Source organism: Hyperolius riggenbachi, chromosome 11 (assembly GCF_040937935.1).
Source record: "Hyperolius riggenbachi isolate aHypRig1 chromosome 11, aHypRig1.pri, whole genome shotgun sequence".
NCBI classification, from domain to species: Eukaryota; Metazoa; Chordata; class Amphibia; order Anura; family Hyperoliidae; genus Hyperolius; species Hyperolius riggenbachi.
The window spans coordinates 176,053,429-176,072,839 of NC_090656.1; the positions used below are offsets into that span (position 1 = coordinate 176,053,429).

General features: G+C 45.5%; 2 protein-coding genes across 8 annotated transcripts in view; one reads left to right on the plus strand and one right to left on the minus strand.

Moving 5' to 3' along the window:
- The window catches only part of AGRP (agouti related neuropeptide), a 69,590-nt gene extending 63,968 nt beyond the window's left edge, over positions 1-5,622 (minus strand). Inside the window, exon 1 of one of the 2 annotated variants that reach the window (XM_068261523.1) lies at positions 5,513-5,622. The gene's annotated coding sequence lies outside the window, so the exon portion shown is untranslated. Of the gene's footprint in view, positions 1-2,118; positions 2,165-5,512 lie in introns of those variants that run through there. The other variant, XM_068261521.1, reaches the window with a different exon arrangement.
- The window catches only part of LOC137539050 (C-signal-like), a 43,527-nt gene that overhangs the window by 16,662 nt on the left and 7,454 nt on the right, over positions 1-19,411 (plus strand). For 3 of the 6 annotated variants that reach the window (XM_068261517.1, XM_068261516.1, XM_068261518.1), the window contains 3 exons: positions 2,430-2,617; positions 12,398-12,449; positions 18,575-18,762. In XM_068261517.1, the coding sequence (XP_068117618.1) occupies positions 2,477-2,617; positions 12,398-12,449; positions 18,575-18,762 (381 nt within the window). In that variant the 5' untranslated portion in view covers positions 2,430-2,476. Of the gene's footprint in view, positions 1-2,233; positions 2,324-2,429; positions 2,618-12,097; positions 12,244-12,397; positions 12,450-18,574; positions 18,763-19,411 lie in introns of those variants that run through there. The other 3 variants (XM_068261515.1, XM_068261520.1, XM_068261519.1) reach the window with 3 other exon arrangements.

Below are 19,411 nucleotides of genomic sequence, written 5' to 3' on the forward strand. Positions count from 1 at the left end.
TCTGTGCAGCATCTTGCAAAGATTTTATCTGATGGGGAGTGCAGCTCCATAGAATAGACTGTGTAGAGTATGGCTCTCATACTGCATGGAATGGGGTAAAATTGGTCTGTGATCTTGCCTTTTCCAAAGACTTTTATCTCAAGAGTGTTTGCAGCATTAGGTAAGTATGTTGTTTTTTTACCTGAATTTTGGCTTGGGTTTGCTTTAAATTGCAATGCACTTGCCTTTACTTTATTACTAGTGTACAGTGAAAATAAATGTATACCTTGAAGAGATTGGAATAACATTTATAATGAAATGTCATTCCAAAGGAAGCAGGCAATTTGGGCAGATAACACACCTGGAAACGTGGGGGCCGTCATATACCACAATGTAAATTGTGGCTACGGTGGCACAGAATGGACAATCCGGGGTGTCACAGGAGCCAAAGTTCGGCTATTACCATATATTCTTCTATCGGTAGTGTAGAATAGTAGACTATCTTTATCACATTATTAATATACTACTATTGGTATTACTTGGTGTCCAAATTTACCTATGCCTTTATTGCATACATGTACTCCAACAATCATTTATGGTAGCCTTTTAAGAAAAAAACAATAGCAAAAAGTGTAAGGCTGGGATCACATCTGTGGAAAACGAATGCTTTTTGCCACAACGCAAAAACTCACTCAAAAAAGCAACATCTCTATGTGGGAACTGCATTTGCACGTTTTGAAGTACGTTTTCATTGCTTTTTTCAAACTAAATTCATGCACTATATTGCGTGTGTTAGCGGATCCCGTGCAATTCGCACATTATGCATAAAAAAATGGGACAGTGCTTTAAATTGCATTAAAAAACAAACACATTTAAAAATGCACAAACGCAGCAGCAATAAAATGCATGCAAGTGTGACCCTGGGGCCCTGACTACTAGAAGACTGAAGTAAGGTACTAATGCTCCAATTTCTAGCAAAAAATTGTTCGACTGATCAGATAATTATGACTGGATGTGATCGTATTGGTTGTAAATAATCTCTGTTGATGGGCCCAATCGGTTACGAACGATTATAAAAGCAGTTGTCCGATTGGGTTTTCGTTGAACCAAAATTTGGATTTTCTTGTTGGTTGTGATAGATAGGAAGCAAATATTGTTTCGTTATTGGTGTAGTGAACGATGCATTGGGATATTTCACTTCCGATCACAATTATCTAAACGTTTGAACGATTATTCGCTAGAAATTGGATCGTTAGTGGCCACCTTTAGGGGCCATTCACTCTGACAAATGCAAAACCCTACTCTTAGCGATAATTGCAATAAAATCAGTGTACACTCGCGATTTTTGAGCAATCGCGATTAGCTTTTTTAGCATTCGAATCGCGACCGCTCTAGAATCACAGAAAATGCTGCATGCAAGGTGTATTGCGATTGCCGATAATTGCCGGCGATCGTCGGGAATCACTGCAGTGAGATCAGTGCCATATAACTAGTATTGCGCTAGTGCTTTAAAAAGCGCTAGCGAATAAATTTTCAAAAAAAAAAGCGCCAGCGAGTCATTAGTGGTAATTGGCTGCTAATCGACCCAGTGAGAACAGGCGCTTAGTAGCAGCTGTGCCTGGCAGGCAGAACATGTGACAACACCATAGGATGGCAGCACGGTGGCGTAGTGGTTAGCACTCTCGTCTTGCAGTGCTGGATCCCTGGTTGAATCCCAGCCAGGTCAACATTTGCAAGGAGTTTGTATGTTCTCCCCGTGTCTGGGTGGGTTTCCTTCGGGTGCTCCGGTTTCCTCCCACATCCCAAAAACATACAGATAAGTTAATTGGCGTCTCCCCTAAATTTGCCCTAGACTGCAACACATACACTACACAATACATACATAGACATAGGAGTATGGTAAGGAATTAGATTGTGAGCTCCTCTGAGGGACAGTTAGTGACAAGACAATATACTCTGTACAGCGCTGCGGAAGATGTTGGCGCTATATAAATAATAATAATAGGATCTGATTGGGCAATGATTTTATTGTCTGTCCTAATCTGATTTCTCGTCTACACTGCAGAACATGGAGGAGGTATTCACAGAGTCTACTGCTCTCTGAGCCAGGTTGCTTGGAAGGTTTCATTTGCTCCTCACATTATGCTGCCAATTCTGTGTCTGCACAGCCCTCACTGTTCTGCTCTCTCCCTTCCTGGCAGCTCCTATTTATCTCTGCTGCTGACTCCGCCCCTTCCCCTCTCAGTCAGTCATGTCAGCATACCTAGCAGGCTGCATGCACTCTCACCCAGAAGTGTGGAGGTGGAGGAGCTGTTTTAAACTCAGGCATACTGAGTTTACCTAGGTTGATACTGTTTCTGGGCCTCAATAGTAGTTCAGTGAGTGACTAATTTGAATTGTTTGGAGTTGTTGTTTACCACTGACATTTGCTGTTTGTATTTTGCTTTCAGCCAAGTGTGCAGTAAAGACAAAGCTCTAGGTTCACCAGTAAAGGAACATGGCAAACATCCTAATCCGTAATATTTTCATCAGTGGGGCCAGCAGAGGAATCGGCCTGGAACTGGTTAAAAGATTTCTTAACAAGCAAAATCCACCAGAGCGTATCTTTGCAGCATGCCGGAGTCCAGAAACCGCTCAGGTACTGTCTTGACTGGCATTTGGCTGCATATAGCTTAAATTTCAGTTATATTTAAAGTGTTGGTGTACTTATACTCAAATGTTTTTAAAATGAAGCTCTGATCAGTTTGCAGGGTACTTGCATGATTTATTTTATATCATTTTTAAGATACAAGCATGTCTGTGTAAGTTAGTACACTCTGCATATGCTGACAGTAAACCAACTGCAGTCTGAGCTGACTTCAACTCCCCATGCCTCCCAACTTTTTGAGATGAGAAAGAGGGACATTTAAGCTGCGCCCATGCCACACCACTGATTACGCCCCACCACAACCCTAGTTACGCATACCATAAAGATTTCATAAGAAAAATGTTGTTTTATAATTCAAACCACACTGGTCCTTTCTATCTTTGTTCATTTTCATTCATATTAACATTTTAAAATTAGTAATACGTTAATTTAAAGGATGAGAATAAAGTTTAAAGTCAATTAAACACATTTTTAGTAGAGAAATATATATATTTACATAGAGAGAGAGACAAAGTCCTGAAAGAGGGACAAATGAGGAGGGAAGAGGGACAGGGCTCCCAAATAAGGACTGTCCCTCCAAAAGAGGGACAGTTGGGAGCTATGATTTACCTCACAGCAGCCTATAGGGACGCATGTCCTGGCACCCTAGACTCCACCCTCCATGAACCTACAAACCCCAGCCGAACTGCACCGCATGTGTGTTGGCTGACTCAACTGTCACTCTTCCCTTACTTCCCTTGCCTGTTATAGTTAGCTACAGGTGCTCTTTTGTATTAGGTAGCTAGAAGTACTCTCAGTATTAAGTAGCTAGAGGTGCCCCCAAATATTAGGTAGCTCGAGGAACATCAGTATTAAATAGCTAGAGGTGCCCTTGACTGAAAGGAGATCTCACCAGTGCATAGGAAGAGAGGGAGGCATGGGGAGGGGGAGGGGGAGGGGGGGGGGAGCCACCTTTCCATCATCAGGCTCCTGTAGGCACGTGCCTTATGGTAAATTCTGGCCCTGGCTTAACTACTTTAGGGACGTACATTTTATTTATTTATTTATGTATGTATTTATATAGCGCTGACATATTACGCAGCGCTGTACAGAGTATATTGTCTTGTCAATAACTGTCCCTCAAAGGGGCTCACAGTCTAGTCCCTAACATAGTCTTATGTCTATGAATGTATGTAGCTTGTAGTGCATGTATCATAGTCTAAGGTCAATTTTAGTGGGAAGCCAATTACCTTCTCTGTATGTTTTAGGGATGTGGGAGGAAAACAGAGTGCCCGGAGGAAACCCACACAGATACAGGGAGAACATACAAACGCCTTGCAGATGTTGACCTGGCTGGGATTCGAACCAGGGACTCAGTGCTGCAAGGCGAGAGCGCTAACCACTATGCCCCCGTGCTGCCCTAATACTGAGCTCTGATCACTGTGATTGGCTCACAGTGATCATGAGTTCAGAAGCCAATGATATCGGTTCCTGAGCAAGATATGGAGCTCTGCTGTCCGTGTAACAGCAGAGCGAGTGGGTACAGCCACGACACATTGGCCCGAATGGCGAGAGTGATTGAAATCTATAAAGAATAACAGGATGCAGACGGCATAGATTTCAATCACTGCTGTCCAAAAGCGGTTAAATAGTGTGCTTTAAAAGATACCCGAGGTGAACTGGAAATTAAAAATGGACGCTATACGTGTGTGTGGAGTAGTGTGCACCTCCTGTGTGCCAGCGTCCCCCTCCGTTTAGCTGTCAGCGCTCTTTAACCTGGACAAGCGACGCTGCGCATGTGCAGTATGTCCGCTCAGGTTGTGCCAGGTACACAGCAAAACGGGAGCATGCGCACATAGAAGTAATCGCCCAGGTTAAAGGGCTGCTAAGCAGGTCAGAGAACACTGATGGACTAAATGGGGACTTTTACAGCTCCGTGGCCGGGAGCGCTTTGCGCATGATGTCATTGTGACGTCATGCACAGAGCGCTCCCGGCCGCAGTCGCGCGCTTTAGGATACGCCCAGCCGGGTCAGCGCAAGGGGCAGTGGTGTCCGACTCCAGCGACCCACGAGAGGGTGCCGGAGGGCATTTACAGGCAATGGAGGGGCAGAATAGAGAGCAGGGAATCAGGACAGCTCACCATACATGCCTGCTCCCCCCGTTTCTCATATTGATTTCGGCTCTGGTATCCTTTTAAGTGTAAATAGGGCCTAAAAAAAACAAAACAATGTAGATAATTTAAAGAAAACCTAAAGCGAGACTTCCATACTTAGTTCCTTTTAAATTACCAGTTGCCTGGCTATCCTGCTGATCTCTTTGGCTGCAATAGTGTCTGAATCGCATACCTGAAATAAGAATGTGGCTTATTCAGGGTCTATTAAGGGCTAGTTCACACTGGGCGAGTTTTCAGCAATTTGGTGATCACTGGCGATCAGCAATATGCTGCTGCTAATGCAAGTCAATGGTAGTGTTCACACATTGTAGCAATCGCCAGTGATTAGTGATTTGCTGATGGTGCATGTAGCATTTTGGAGCGATTGCATTTCACTGTTACAGAATAACAAAACGCAATCACTCCTAAAATTGCTTTCCTGTAAAGTGAAAAAACAGGCTTTTGCTGATCACCGGCCATCAGCAAAACGCTACCAAAGCGCCCAGTGTGAACTAGCCCTAAAAGTATCAGAGGCAGAGGATCAGCAGGACAACCAGGCATTGTTTAAAAGGAAATAAATATGGCAGCCTATATACCCCCCCTTTAAAGGAAATCTGTAATGAAAAAAACAGCCCCTGGGGGTACCAACCTCGGGAGGGGGAAGCCTATGGATCCTAATGAAGCTTCCCCATCCTCTTCAGCCTCCTGCATCCAACGCTGCAAGCCCCCTAACTCCACATACGGCAATATTTACCTTTTGGGCTCCAGCACTGTAAGATATGAGCTATACAGGTCTCAAAGCTTTTGTTTGTTTGAGTAGCCATTTTCCATCCACACAGGTGAACAATAGTCTGGGTGCTGGATTCTTCTTCCACAAGCAACAGTTAAACAAAAGCCCTAGAGACAAAAGACTCACTTCCTGTTTAACTGACCTTAGGCGGAGCTAAAGTTCAAATCTGCATCCTTTCAGCCAATCACACTGAGCCTTCTCACAGGGAAGTGATGCATGGTGAGGGGGTGGAGTCAAGGGGTATATTGTCTTTGAGCATGCTGTTTTCTACTCTCTGTGTGCTGTGGTCTGCGGTGAGAGCTGTTTCTCTTGGCTTGGGTAAGATAAGATCATGTAATGGTTCTGGGTAATATGGGTTGTATTTGTAGGACCTGTATTAATGTATACATTGTGTGCATTGGTTTCTAAGCTTTATGCTTTATACTGTTGAATTTCACTGTACTTGTTGCTTACTGTAATACATCAATGTCTGTGCCTGTATCACAAATATCACATGCAATATAAACTTGATGAGATGCATTTCCACCAATTTGAGTGTTGCGTGGTGTCTGTACCTCTTAGCTAGACAGAGATGCTGTTCCATAGACTTGAGTGTTGTGGTTCTGTCTCTTAGCTGGCGAGAGATTATTCACTTAGAGGGGGGGAATTTTACCTGGGTTGCAGATCTGGGATCTGCTAAATTATCTTGTAGCTGCCTCCAATGAAATTGAGCTATCAGTTTGGTGTCAGAAGTGGGATCCGCCATATACAGTATTGGGTGATTAATTATATTTTTATTACCACCCTGTACTGTTAGAGCGGATTAATAGAACCCGGAAGGAAAGCGCTTCTGTAGCGCCTCTCCCAGGAATCTGATATTCCTAAAGAAAATAGATGGGTCTGATGCCCAATAAAGCTTTCCAGGAATCTGATATTCCTAAAGAGGGTCTGATGCCCCAATTAAGAAAGCAGTACTGTGTGAAATAGTGAATAGTCTCTCTAAACATTGTGTATTGCATGTTGGATTTGTGTTTGAGGTCTGAAATTGATGTTATACTGCAGACAGATTAAAAAGTGAGCAAGCAGCATGTGGTGTAGCAGCCACTTGGTTTCAGTGTAGACTCTGCCTATTGTTGTGTACAGAGATCAAAGTGCTTGCATTGAATAGAGTGGCCATTGTCTTGTTTAGAGGTAAACAAAATGGAGACCTTTGTGCAATGGTTTCTTGTGAAAAAGACTAAAGTAAAAGATCTAGAAGGTATGGTTAATGTAATGCAAATCTCTATAGATCCATGGAAACAAGCCCAAATGTATGTGTGTGATCTGATAAACAATAAGAAGCTGAAGAAAAAGGAGGGCAAAGCTATGCTTATTTTTGCAGCCCAATGGATAGCAGAGCAATACAGGGGTCTGGTTGAACAAAAATCAAACCTAGAAAATGAGGTTCAGAGGCTGAAAGACAGTGTGAAAGACTTGCAAAGTGCAACCTCCATTTTAACAATTGCTGCTGAAGAGGCAAATGTGGTTGCCATTTCCCAGCAACAAATTATTGAGGAAAATAAAAGATTGCTTCTTCAGAATGCAGGTCTGACTGAGCAGTTGAAGATTGCACAATGCAAGTTGGAAACATTGTCTGTGTCCTCCAGTAGTGAAGCAGTTAATCAGTGTCCAGGTGAAAGTGATGCTGGTTATAGTAGTTCTTCTGAATGCAGTGGTTCAGTTTTTGAGATGCCAAAGGGTAAGCAGGAACAGCCTGCTCTGGCAAGGCCCATTCAGAGAAACAGGACTTTAGAGAGTCCAAGAGATGATTTGAAAAATAACCCTTTCAAATCATCAGTGCAACACAGGAGAAATTTCAATGGAGTTTTTGCTGTGCAGCCTGTAAGGGACAGAGATGCACATATAGTAAATAAGCCCCAGAGAAGTCATGTGACCCGGCGTTGCTACCACTGTGGAGAACACGGACACATGAAATGGTTTTGCCCGTCACTTGGGAGAGACAGGCAGAATTGTTTCAGCGATAATAAATTCCTTACGAGGAGGAGAGAAGCTGAGGTGTACTCTCCAAGGTGGGGGAACAGGCAGAGGGGCCAGGATAGGTCCTGGGTTCCTTACAGCGTTAGGGCACAGAAGGACAACTTACAAGCTGAGGTAAGTTGGTTTCCAGGAAAACGTACTCGTGAGGTCAATGAAATAAAGCAGGAGATGCTGGAATATAGGAAAATAAGGAACATTCCAGAACACCGTTTGTGCAGGGATCTTGTTAGAGGTTAATAATGGTTTTCCAGTTTCTGTTCCATAGGAAACCGAGGAACAAAAGAAGATCCCAGCTGTGTTTTGTTGTTTGTCTGTCTATGTATGTGTTTATGTATGAAGAGGATCCTAACAAATGGTTAGTTTGGAATAAGCCTCTTATTTAATTGATAATTTTATCTACAGTCAGAAAAGTAAAATTCTAAACTATTTTTTTTTTGTAGTCTCAGGTGCTGACTGTAGCTATGTGAATGGGTTGCCTTTGTTTACTACAGTAGAGGGTTTTGTGAATGGCCTGAAGGACCCATGCACAAAGTTGCTGGCCATTGTAATGTTTTTAATTTTGCGTTTTGCAAGGCAACAATTTATTTCGGGTGAACCAGATTTAACATGCCTTAAAATTTGTAATTTAAAGTTGGTTATAAAAATGAATATACGGAAAGGCATGTTCAATCTGAAGTTTTTTGTTTTTCATGTGGGTTTTTTTTCTTTTGTGTCAGGTATTTTGCATTAACCTGAAACTGCAAAGCACACAACAGTTTTTCTTTTACTACTTTTACTGTGTTGATGGGGGTTTGTATATAGCCAAGTGGGGGATGTTTGCTCTGTTTGTTTTGTTACAGAAAGCACAATTTAAACTGTTTCTATTGTTATTGTAGATGCCCAAATAATTGTACAGTTACCACATGCAGATCATATCTTAGCCAAGATTTAGCCAGAATGGTTGATCAGATTCAGCAAATGTTGAAAGCCCCATGTGCTCTCATTATAGGTGTCATCACCCTTAAGATATTTTTGTAAATGCAGTCAAAGGTCCATAAGATTGTATAACTGTGTGTTGGGATTAAACTGTGTATGTCTACATCTTACAGAGATCGTCTTAGTGTTGTAAAAGCATTGCATTTAGAGTGTTACAGTCCAGATATCAGTCTGTTATGTTTTTTGTATAATGATTTCTATGTGTTGCAAGTTTACAGAGTCACAATTGGAGATGATGCTGATGTACAAGGACATGGGTGACCCTAGTGATTGGTTCAGTTTGCAGTACTATTGTACTTAGTGGGTAACATAGTTCATGCATACGCTTTTGAAGCTATGAAATCATAATGAGGTTCCATTGCTGTGCTTTGTCTGCTAACCTGTCTGTTTCAGAATCGCGGAGTGTGGAGCTCTTTGGCTAATTTCCCAGCATCTGTGGCATGTGAGGTGCCGTGTGCTACACAAACTGAGTGTGGGAGCATCATGAGTCCATCCTGGCTTGGTAAGTGGCATGCTTGAGTGCTGCCAGAGTGACGTGTTACTGCCAGTGCGGGCTGAGTAAGTGGAGAGGCAGGTGTAACTTGCCATGGAAGTTCAAAGCTCAGCAACCGCGTAAAACCACTGTGAACCAGTGAAAGCTGGGAAAGGGACTCGGCAGTGGAAGCCACACAGAGCTGGAGTGTGACCACCCAGAGTGGTGAGTGATCAGAGAGCTGAGACTGTGAGCTGGGCAGGTAATGGCAGATGTTTGCATTTTAGGCATGACCTGAACATGGAGTAGTAGTGGATGAAGTGTGTGCTAGTCTCCAAATTGGTAATTTTGGAAAATGTTATGGGTCCCATGCTGTGTCTTTGTATATCATAGTCATTTTCAATCAGGAGCCTTATCAAAACTGCCTAAACTAAATAATAAGACTTGTGAGTCTGTGAATTGTGTTGCTTTGTGTTCTGTTATTTTTGCTCAACTGTAGGTGGAACTAATAATTGATCTAGTGAATGCATTCACACTGGAGTCATTATGAACTTTAAAATCTGCAACCTGGAAAAACATTTGAACAAAGGACAACTTTATGGACTGTTTTACTTTGAACTTTCATGGACTCTTTATATGGACATTGGAATCCAAATTAATCCCATTCATGGATATATGGACTGTTAAATTTTGGTGAAGGTTCTCTCAAACTTTCGATCACCTTCAAGTGGGGGATTGTAAGATATGAGCTATACAGGTCTCAAAGCTTTTGTTTGTTTGAGTAGCCATTTTCCATCCACACAGGTGAACAATAGTCTGGGTGCTGGATTCTTCTTCCACAAGCAACAGTTAAACAAAAGCCCTAGAGACAAAAGACTCACTTCCTGTTTAACTGACCTTAGGCGGAGCTAAAGTTCAAATCTGCATCCTTTCAGCCAATCACACTGAGCCTTCTCACAGGGAAGTGATGCATGGTGAGGGGGTGGAGTCAAGGGGTATATTGTCTTTGAGCATGCTGTTTTCTACTCTCTGTGTGCTGTGGTCTGCGGTGAGAGCTGTTTCTCTTGGCTTGGGTAAGATAAGATCATGTAATGGTTCTGGGTAATATGGGTTGTATTTGTAGGACCTGTATTAATGTATACATTGTGTGCATTGGTTTCTAAGCTTTATGCTTTATACTGTTGAATTTCACTGTACTTGTTGCTTACTGTAATACATCAATGTCTGTGCCTGTATCACAAATATCACATGCAATATAAACTTGATGAGATGCATTTCCACCAATTTGAGTGTTGCGTGGTGTCTGTACCTCTTAGCTAGACAGAGATGCTGTTCCATAGACTTGAGTGTTGTGGTTCTGTCTCTTAGCTGGCGAGAGATTATTCACTTAGAGGGGGGGAAATTTACCTGGGTTGCAGATCTGGGATCTGCTAAATTATCTTGTAGCTGCCTCCAATGAAATTGAGCTATCAAGCACAGGCGCAGTATAAACTTTCTGATTGGGCCCTGGCAGAAGTAGCTGAGTCCCATTGAGTCTGCTGTACTGCGCCTGCGCAGTAGACCGGACACAATCCTGCTTGGCTATTTCTGCCGGAGCCCAGTCGGAAAACTTCTACTGCGCCTGCGCTGGAGCCCAAAAGGTAAATTTTGCCATACGCTGCTAAGCCTGCGCAGTGTTTTTTGGGGGAATTTTCAAGGGAGCCAGCGCTGGATTCCCGAGACTAAAGAGGACAGGGGGAAGCTTCATTAGGACCCTGAGGCTTCCCCTTTTCGAGGTAAGTACCCCAAAGGGGCTTGGTTTTTTTGTTACTTTAAAGTGAACTTAAAGTCACCCACAAAAAATGAGATTAACTCACCTGGGGCTTCCCTCAGCCCCCTGCAGACGATTGGTGCCCTCGCAGCTCCGCTCCGATGTCCCAGGACCTGCCGGCAAGCACTTCCGGTTTCGCCGTCACTGGCCTACAGGCATGGGAACGCGAGTGAAACTGGAAGTGCTCGCCGGCGGGTCCTGGGACATCGGAGCGGAGCTGCGAGGGCACCGATCGTCTGCAGGGGGCTGAGGGAAGCCCCTGGTAAGTTCATCTCATTTTTTGTGGGTGACTTTAGGTTCACTTTAAGCCACGGACTCAGAACAAGGATGCCAGAACAGATGCTCTGACTAAAGTTTTTAACTTTTTTTGTTTTTAGAGTATCATAGAGGATATCAATTTTTGCAAAATTGCATGCATGCAGGACTCCAAAGTTTACCATCTGTGCACATAATGAAGGTCTCGGGTTTTCAGTGCATTGTGGAGGTTTTAGTAGGCACTATATGCCAGTTTTAAGATGCATCAATAAAGTATGTGTTTTATACTGCTGTGCCATTTGGGTGCATATATTGAACTTAAACTGATACAATGTGGGGAGACAGCACATCTTTGAGCGTTCCTCTGTGTGACCGTCCCGACACTGTCTGACACCAACAGACTAATCTTCTGAAGAAACGTAGTCGACCAGCATAATATAAGGAGTGCAGAGGTTTTAGTTCAAATGCCACCTAGTAAGTTGCCTATAGTGTAAAGTTAAACCCCATGATCCAGGGCACTGTTTTACCACAACATGTGACCAATATTAACTGGGAATCCAATACCTATCATCAGTACAAATTCTCAGTTTCCACTAGAAAGGGTCTGCAGTGGTCCCCGCTGGCCACCCATAAGAGTGAGCAGTCCAATACTGCTCCTCTGCCACCACAAAAGGCTTCGGAAGTCTTCGAGAGTCCAAGTACTCCCGAAGAAGGGTAGCTCCGTACTGTGAATGCGTGAGCACGCACAGTACAGAGTGACCTGTCTTTGGTAAAACTCGGGCTCCTGAAGACTTCCGGAGCATCCTGCAGTGGGGGATTCAAAACAGGGTGTCATTGCTGGAACTTGGGGACCGTGAGAGGAGCGGGAAAGGCTCGATAGGCGAGTATCTGTTTTTGTTTTTTTCTGGCTTAACATTAGCTTTAAGGATATATATTATGTTCGATTGCTCAGAGGATATTGGTAAATAAAATACCTATGTAACATATGTCCAGTCTACTGACCTGCTCCTATCTGATTACCAGGTGTGTGTACGAAGCTTTAGAGGAAGCTCTCATGTCAAATAGAGTTTGTGTCACAATTGGCAAATGCGAGCCTTACAATTTCATCACCTGATGGCACCCACTGTATGACTCTAATAACAGGGTCTCAGTCTTTAGCAAAAAGAGGTTTGTGTTATTGTTTGTACCACTCATAGGAATATAAACAGAAGTACTGTAGATTGTGAATGGAAATGGAAATATTTTGTTAATGATCTTATGGTACATAAACTATAAATACAATGTTGCATAAACATTATATAAGTGTGTGTTTCTTCAATAGGAACTAAAATCGCTGGCCAGCAAGCATTCAAACCTTATTACTATTAGGCTTGGTGAGTCTCCAATATACAATATGTACATTGCAGACATTTTATATCTCCAGATTTTGTCCAGTGTGATCAGCTTATCCTGTGAAGTATTGCCTGTGTGACCGAATAAGTGTTTATCCTATGGACTCCTATCCTGAGGAGGAGAAGTCATCATTGCTAGGGTTGCGGTTTGTGTTTAGGAAAAGTAATATTAGGTGTGTAGAAGTGCAAAATTACTGCCGCCCGCAGGGACTGGGACTCCATACCACAGGTGACAATTTGGGGCCAAGTGCTGTATAGATGCATCACTACCTACTGACATATTCTGCTGCTAAGGAGAGAGGAAGAGGAATGATACGCAGCTTCCAGTGGGAGGGGTAAGGAGGAGAACCTTGCGCTCACTCAGGCAAGAATATTTGTCTGTCTGGATCTCTGAACGATGCATCAGGGCCACCGTACACATGCTAAATCCTTGGGAGAGATGGCTCCTGACTGGTTGCCTTGGCTGTAAAAACGCCAGCATGTGGGTAAGGCTTGCTAGCGGGGATCAGCACCCGGTACCTCAGGTGACATTGCAGGGCCAATGCTGTCACAGGAATGTGATGTTTTCTGTTCCTATTGGGGGGGGGGGAGGTGGGCCTGAGTGGTGTAGGAGTGTTGGCAGGCGGAGTAAGTGGAGAGAACAATGCACAAATGCGTATTCTTCAGTGCTAGAGCATAGAACACATACCCAGACACCAATGAGGCTGTGGGGCAGTGTAGATGCAATATGGTTCAACTAACGACTGTTTCAGCCCTACGAGTGTTCAAAGGCTCTGTGTGCCACGGAGACAGTCTGTATTGTATCTACACTGCCCCACAGCCTCATCAGTGTTTGCCATCTTGGCAGCCCTTTTTCTGATTCAACATTTATTCAAAGGCTTAAAGTGAACCGGAAGTGAAAAAACTCAGTTAAGGTTAGATACTTTCATATGAGAGGGAAGGCTCTGGATACCATAGAGCCTTCCTGTTCCTCGGTCATTACTGTCTTTTCAGCTCCATCACCCATTGAAGTTAATTGACCTGTTAGGTTGAATACCTCTTCAGCACTCCTTGGACAGCCTTTGGAAATACTCTCATCTCTGAGTACTTCAGAAGACGAGCGCACCTGTACTGCACATGCACGAGTCCTGGCTTGCGCATGCACATTACTAATGTGTCTGACTTCGGAAGCACTGGGGAATGCAAATACCTCTGAAGGCAACCCTAGGAGCAGGGCTGCTCAAATCCGGATCCGGGAGACATCTGGATAGTTCTATCCGGATATCTCCCAGTTACCTGTGCAGGGTGGGCGGGGGAGTCAATCTTACCTGTCTGACGTCTTCTTCGGTCCGTCCCTCGGTGCCTCCCACGATGCGGTCCAAGCGGCGGTCACGTGATTACAAACACTTCCTCCTTCCGGGTTGAAGGAGGAAGTGTTTGTAATCATGTGACGCGCGTGGAGTGCATCGTGGGAGGCGCCGAGGGACGGACGAAGAAGACTTCAGACAGGTAAGATTGACCCCCCCCTGCCCACCCCGCACAGGTTTACTGGGAGATATCCGGATAGCAACTATCCGGGTATCTCTCGGATCCGGTATTGAGCTGAATTGCACATGAGAGTCTTCAAACAACACCAACCAAAAACCAGATTGCTAAAAAAAAAAGCCACTGAAAAGACTTTCATTTGACTGCTGACTGCTGAAAGAGTCGGCAGTGGGAAATTCTTGTAATAAATCCAGGTTGCCCGCTGTAACACTTGGCAGGAGGTTTGTGCACATGACTGCAATAGCATACACGCTAACGGTAGGTCCACACTAGGCACGGTTGCAGGACGGACACTGCAGTCCGGGATCAGGGGAAGATCAGGGGAAGTACCACCAGATCGCAAACTGATCAAAGTGGATCCGTTTTGCATCAGTTTCCGTTCAGTTTTTTACCCCCAAAAACGGACAGAAAACGTCTCTATCATTAGGAAGGTAGTGGGAGGATTTTTTGGGCCAATAATAAAGTTCAGGCTATCCATTTTCTCATCAGTTTTTGTTGCTATTTTGCCTGTGGAGATGGAGATGCGTTTTCTGATTGCTTTTCACTACCCATCCATGTATCCGTGGTCAGCAATTCCGGACCTTCCGTTCAGGTTTTGAAAACGGGTCCCTGCAAATGCAGACGGATCCGTTTTTTACTTGGGTGAGGCTGGCTGCTATTTTTAACATTAGTATCCGGGACTCAGTTTTTCATCAGGGCTGAAAAACGCAGCCACGGATACGTTTCCGGACCTAGTGTGGGCTAGCTCTAATTCACTAACCCCTCAGTCATCCTTGCTACAGTATAGTCTGATGTGACCCAGGCAAGGATTACAGACTTATGCCAGCCCATCTCAACACTTCTCCAACCTTGGAGGAGTCATTAAAGGAGACCAGAGACGGGAAAATGAATCAAGATTTTATACATACCTGGGGCTTCCTCCAGCCCCATCCGCCTGGATCGCACCCACGCCGCTGTCCTCCGCTGCACGCAGCTACGAGAACCAGGTCACGTCACTGACGTCATCAGCACCAGCCTACACAGGAGAAGTGTGCCCTCTATGTATCTCTCTAGCGGCTGCTGGAGAGATAAGCATACAGCGCACTTCTCTTACGCTAGGCTGGCTCCGACTGACGGATGTGCGGGGACCCGAATCTCGTAGCTGCGGGCAGCGGAGGACGGCGGGGTGGGAGTGATCCAGGCGGATGGGGCTGGAGGAAGGCCCAGGTATGTATAAAATCTTTTTCATTTTCCCGTCTCTGGTTCACTTTAAAGGGAAGGTTCAGGGAGGTTCATGGGCCCCTTTAGTTACAACTTGATAAACAAGCAACGTCTTGAAAAATGGGAAAAAAGTAGGCTACCTGATCCACAGGGCTGAGTGGATCAGGTAGTCGCAAAAACCGCCATGGCCCACTTTCACTTACGTGACCTTTGCGTCACGACGCTGCATTGAGAGACTGTGTGCAGGGGCGTACCTGGGAAATATAGAGCCTTTGGCAAACACTGGGATTTCGTCCCCCCCCTCTCCCAGTCAGAGCCCCCTTCCCCTCTAAAATAACATCCTCTCTCGCATACATGTATTATGGTTGTCTGTGTTTTTTGGCTCGGGATATTGCTGACGCTGCTTTTTTTTTTTTAGAAATATCTCTTCTTATCCCCTCTCTATCCTCTTTTCTAATACTAAGCCAAGTGCACCCTACATACATAAATAAAGGAGCCATGTTTCCCAGATTACAACATTAATTTGATTTGAGATCTGAGTGACAGGAAGGCACAGGGCAGTGCAGCACAGGATCAGGCATGGCAGCGCAGCACAGGGGCAGGGATCTGCATATGCAGATCAGGTGTTTCTGACATTATTGTCAGATCTAGATGTATGATAATTGGGAGAAAGTCTTTAAAGGGAAGGTTCAGGGAGGGTATTGAAAAAATAAAAATCAATTTCCACTTACCTGGGGCTTCCTCCAGCCCGTGGCAGGCAGGAGGTGCCCTCGCCGCCGCTCCGCAGGCTCCCGGTGGTCTCCGGTGGCCGACCCGACCTGGCCAGGTCGGCTGCCAGGTCGGGCTCTTCTGCGCTCCAAGGCCCGGCACTTCTGCATCCCATGCGGGCGCGCTGACGTCATCGGACGTCCTCCGGGCTGTACTGCGCAGGCGCAGTAGTTCTGCGCCTGCGCAGTACAGCCCGGAGGACGTCCGATGACGTCAGCGCGCCCGCGTGGGACGCAAAAGTGCCGGGCCTTGGAGCGCAGAAGAGCCCGACCTGGCAGCCGGGCTGGCCAGGTCGGGTCGGCCACCGGAGACCACCGGGAGCCTGCGGAGCGGCGGCGAGGGCACCTCCTGCCTGCCACGGGCTGGAGGAAGCCCCAGGTAAGTGGAAATTGATTTTTATTTTTTCAATACCCTCCCTGAACCTTCCCTTTAAAGACTTTCTCCCAATTATCATACATCTAGATCTGACAATAATGTCAGAAACACCTGATCTGCATATGCTTGTTCAGGGTTTATGGCTAAAAGTATTAGAGGCAGAGGATCAGCAGGATGGCCAGGCAACTGGTATTGCTTAAAAGGAAATAAATATGGCAGCCTCCATATACCTCTCGCTTCCATTTAAGAACAGCAGAGTCCACAAACAGCTTAAGAAGGTGGCCTTCTCCACTGAGAGTACTGCTTGCGATTTGAGCTGGTTGGTTGAGACTGCTGGTTAGTTGAGTTCCAGATAACCGGGACATTACTGTAAATTTGTTTGCAAGTGCTTTGCAAGACAAACAAAAATGTTTAGTAAAGACTGCCATACACTGGTCAATTGCCACCAGATCGACCAGTAGATCTAATCTGATCAAAGAGGGATCTATTGGCTGCCTACACTGCAAACAGATTTTGAATCAATTTCAGTATAAAACCGATTCACAATCTGTGGAGCTGCCGCTGCCCCCCCCCCCCCCCCCCTCATACATTACCTCATCCGGCCGGCGCAAGTCCCCTGGTCTCCGCTGTCGTCTTCTCCGCTCTGGGCTCCAGCTTCACTTTACTTCCTGTCCGGGGAAGTTTAAACAGTAGAGGGTGCTCTACTGTTTAAACTTCTTGTCGGGACAGGAAGAAGTGAAGCCTGCCGGAGCCCAGCAGAAAAGGAACAGCGGTGACAGCGTGGACATGCGCCGGCGGAGCAGGTAATGTATTGCCGCTAGCGTTGGTTGTCGGACATTCGAATGGCGCTATCGACGCACTCCCGACCTGACGGCGATCGAGCGAAATTTTCCACGTGGACAGATCAACGGGAACGTTCGATTTTGGACGGAAATCGATCATTCGGTCAGTGTTTGCGCAATGATTTCACAGCAGATTCGATCGCAGTGATCGAATCTGCTGTATATCGGCGGGAAATAGTATAAGTGTATGGGTCCCTTTAGTTACAACTTGATAAACAAGCAACGTCTTGAAAAATGGGAAAAAAGTAGGCTACCTGATCCACAGGGTTGAGTGGATCAGGTAGTCGCAAAAACCGCCATGGCCCACTTTCACTTACGTGACCTTTGCGTCACGACGCTGCATTGAGAGACTGTGTGCAGGGGCGTACCTGGGAAATATAGAGCCTTTGGCAAACACTGGGATTTCGTCCCCCCCCTCTCCCAGTCAGAGCCCCCTTCCCCTCTAAAATAACATCCTCTCTCGCATACATGTATTATGGTTGTCTGTGTTTTTTGGCTCGGGATATTGCTGACGCTGCTTTTTTTTTTTTTAGAAATATCTCTTCTTATCCCCTCTCTATCCTCTTTTCTAATACTAAGCCAAGTGCACCCTACATACATAAATAAAGGAGCCATGTTTCCCAGATTACAACATTAATTTGATTTGAGATCTGAGTGACAGGAAGGCACAGGGCAGTGCAGCACAGGATCAGGCATGGCAGCGCAGCACAGGGGCAGGCATAGCAGCGCAGCACAGGGGCAGGCATGGCAGCGCATCACAGGGGCAGGCATGGCAGCGCAGCTTAGGGGCAGGCATGGCAGCGCAGCACAGGGGCAGGCATAGCCCCATAGCATAAGCCATGCCTGCACCCCTCTAGATACGCCTCTGACTGTGTCTCTCATAGTGTGCGGGGAGTGGCAGGAGGTGTGGCCAGGGAGAGAGCTCTGCCCAATGGCAGCTCAGGAAACCCTGCAGGAACGCCCCTGCTGGGCGTTTTGAACAGGGAATTCCTCTCCCCTGTGTTTACCTCCAAGTTAGCGACAAATCTTGTCGCTAAACTCAGGGGATTATAGCGCGGCAGTTAGGGGACACAGAGCCATGTCATTAGGCAGAGGACATGCCTCTGTGTCCCATCTGCCCCCCAAAGATCCACCTCGGGTTCTCTTTAATCTAATCTAGTACTAGTGACTTATCCTAAAAAGGAAGCAAAAGTAACTTTAATTGGATAAGTTCCTTGTTAAAGATGCCCAAAACATCTGAGTTTCCATGAATTCTTATGTGAAAATTTCCTTTGAAGTAAAAGTGCTTTGGATTACAAGCATGAATGAATTATGCTCAGAAACCAAGGTTCCGCTGTACACTCATAACACAGAAACTGTGTTCACTTGTAGAACTGATCTCCTTGTTTCCTCTGACAGATGTAGCAGACACAGCAAGCATTAAAGCTGCAAACAGTGAGGCTGAGGAAAGACTGAACGGACGAGGACTGAACCTGCTGATTAATAATGCTGGCATTGCCTTTTTCCACACATTGTATACAGTAACTGCAGAGGACATGATGGCCGTGTATAAAACCAATACAGTAGGGCCTGTACTTCTTACTCAGGTAAAGCATTTTGATGTTACATTTTAAATGTCAGAGTGATTTCTGTGGTTACGTTAGAAATAAGAGTAGACAGTCTGTGATGGTCAGATAAAAGAACAGTGCATCATAAGTTACAATATGGAAACATAGCCCATAAAGTATTCCAGGATTTGTCCAGAATTCTTCAGCTAAAAGCTGTGTCAGTGGTGGCTTGGCACAATTCTCATTCTCAAAGTTAAATGGTCCTGGGATGCCTTAGGTACAATATGCAGTAGTGTGTGCCAAAAGTGCAGTTCGAGGGGTCCACAACACATGCCTGTTTCTACGGGAGGGCAAGGCGGGACATTGGCCGGGGCACATGCAGAGTTTGCAGCAGGAGCGGTTACTCACCTCTCTGGGATCCACATGCACCACATCTCCTTCTTTGTCATCCCATCTCACTGGTTACAGTCTGGTAACAGTGCCCCGTTATGACATCCTGGAGAGGTGAATTAACTTAACCGCTCCCGCTGTACACTCTGCATGCGCCCCACTCCGCTGCTGTCTGGCTACCTAAATAGGGGGGCTCTTTGGCTGCCTAAACAGGAGGGCTCTCGGGCTACATAAATAGCTCTCTGGCTCCTAAACAAGGGGACTCTCTGGCTACTTAAACAGGGGGACTCCATGTCTA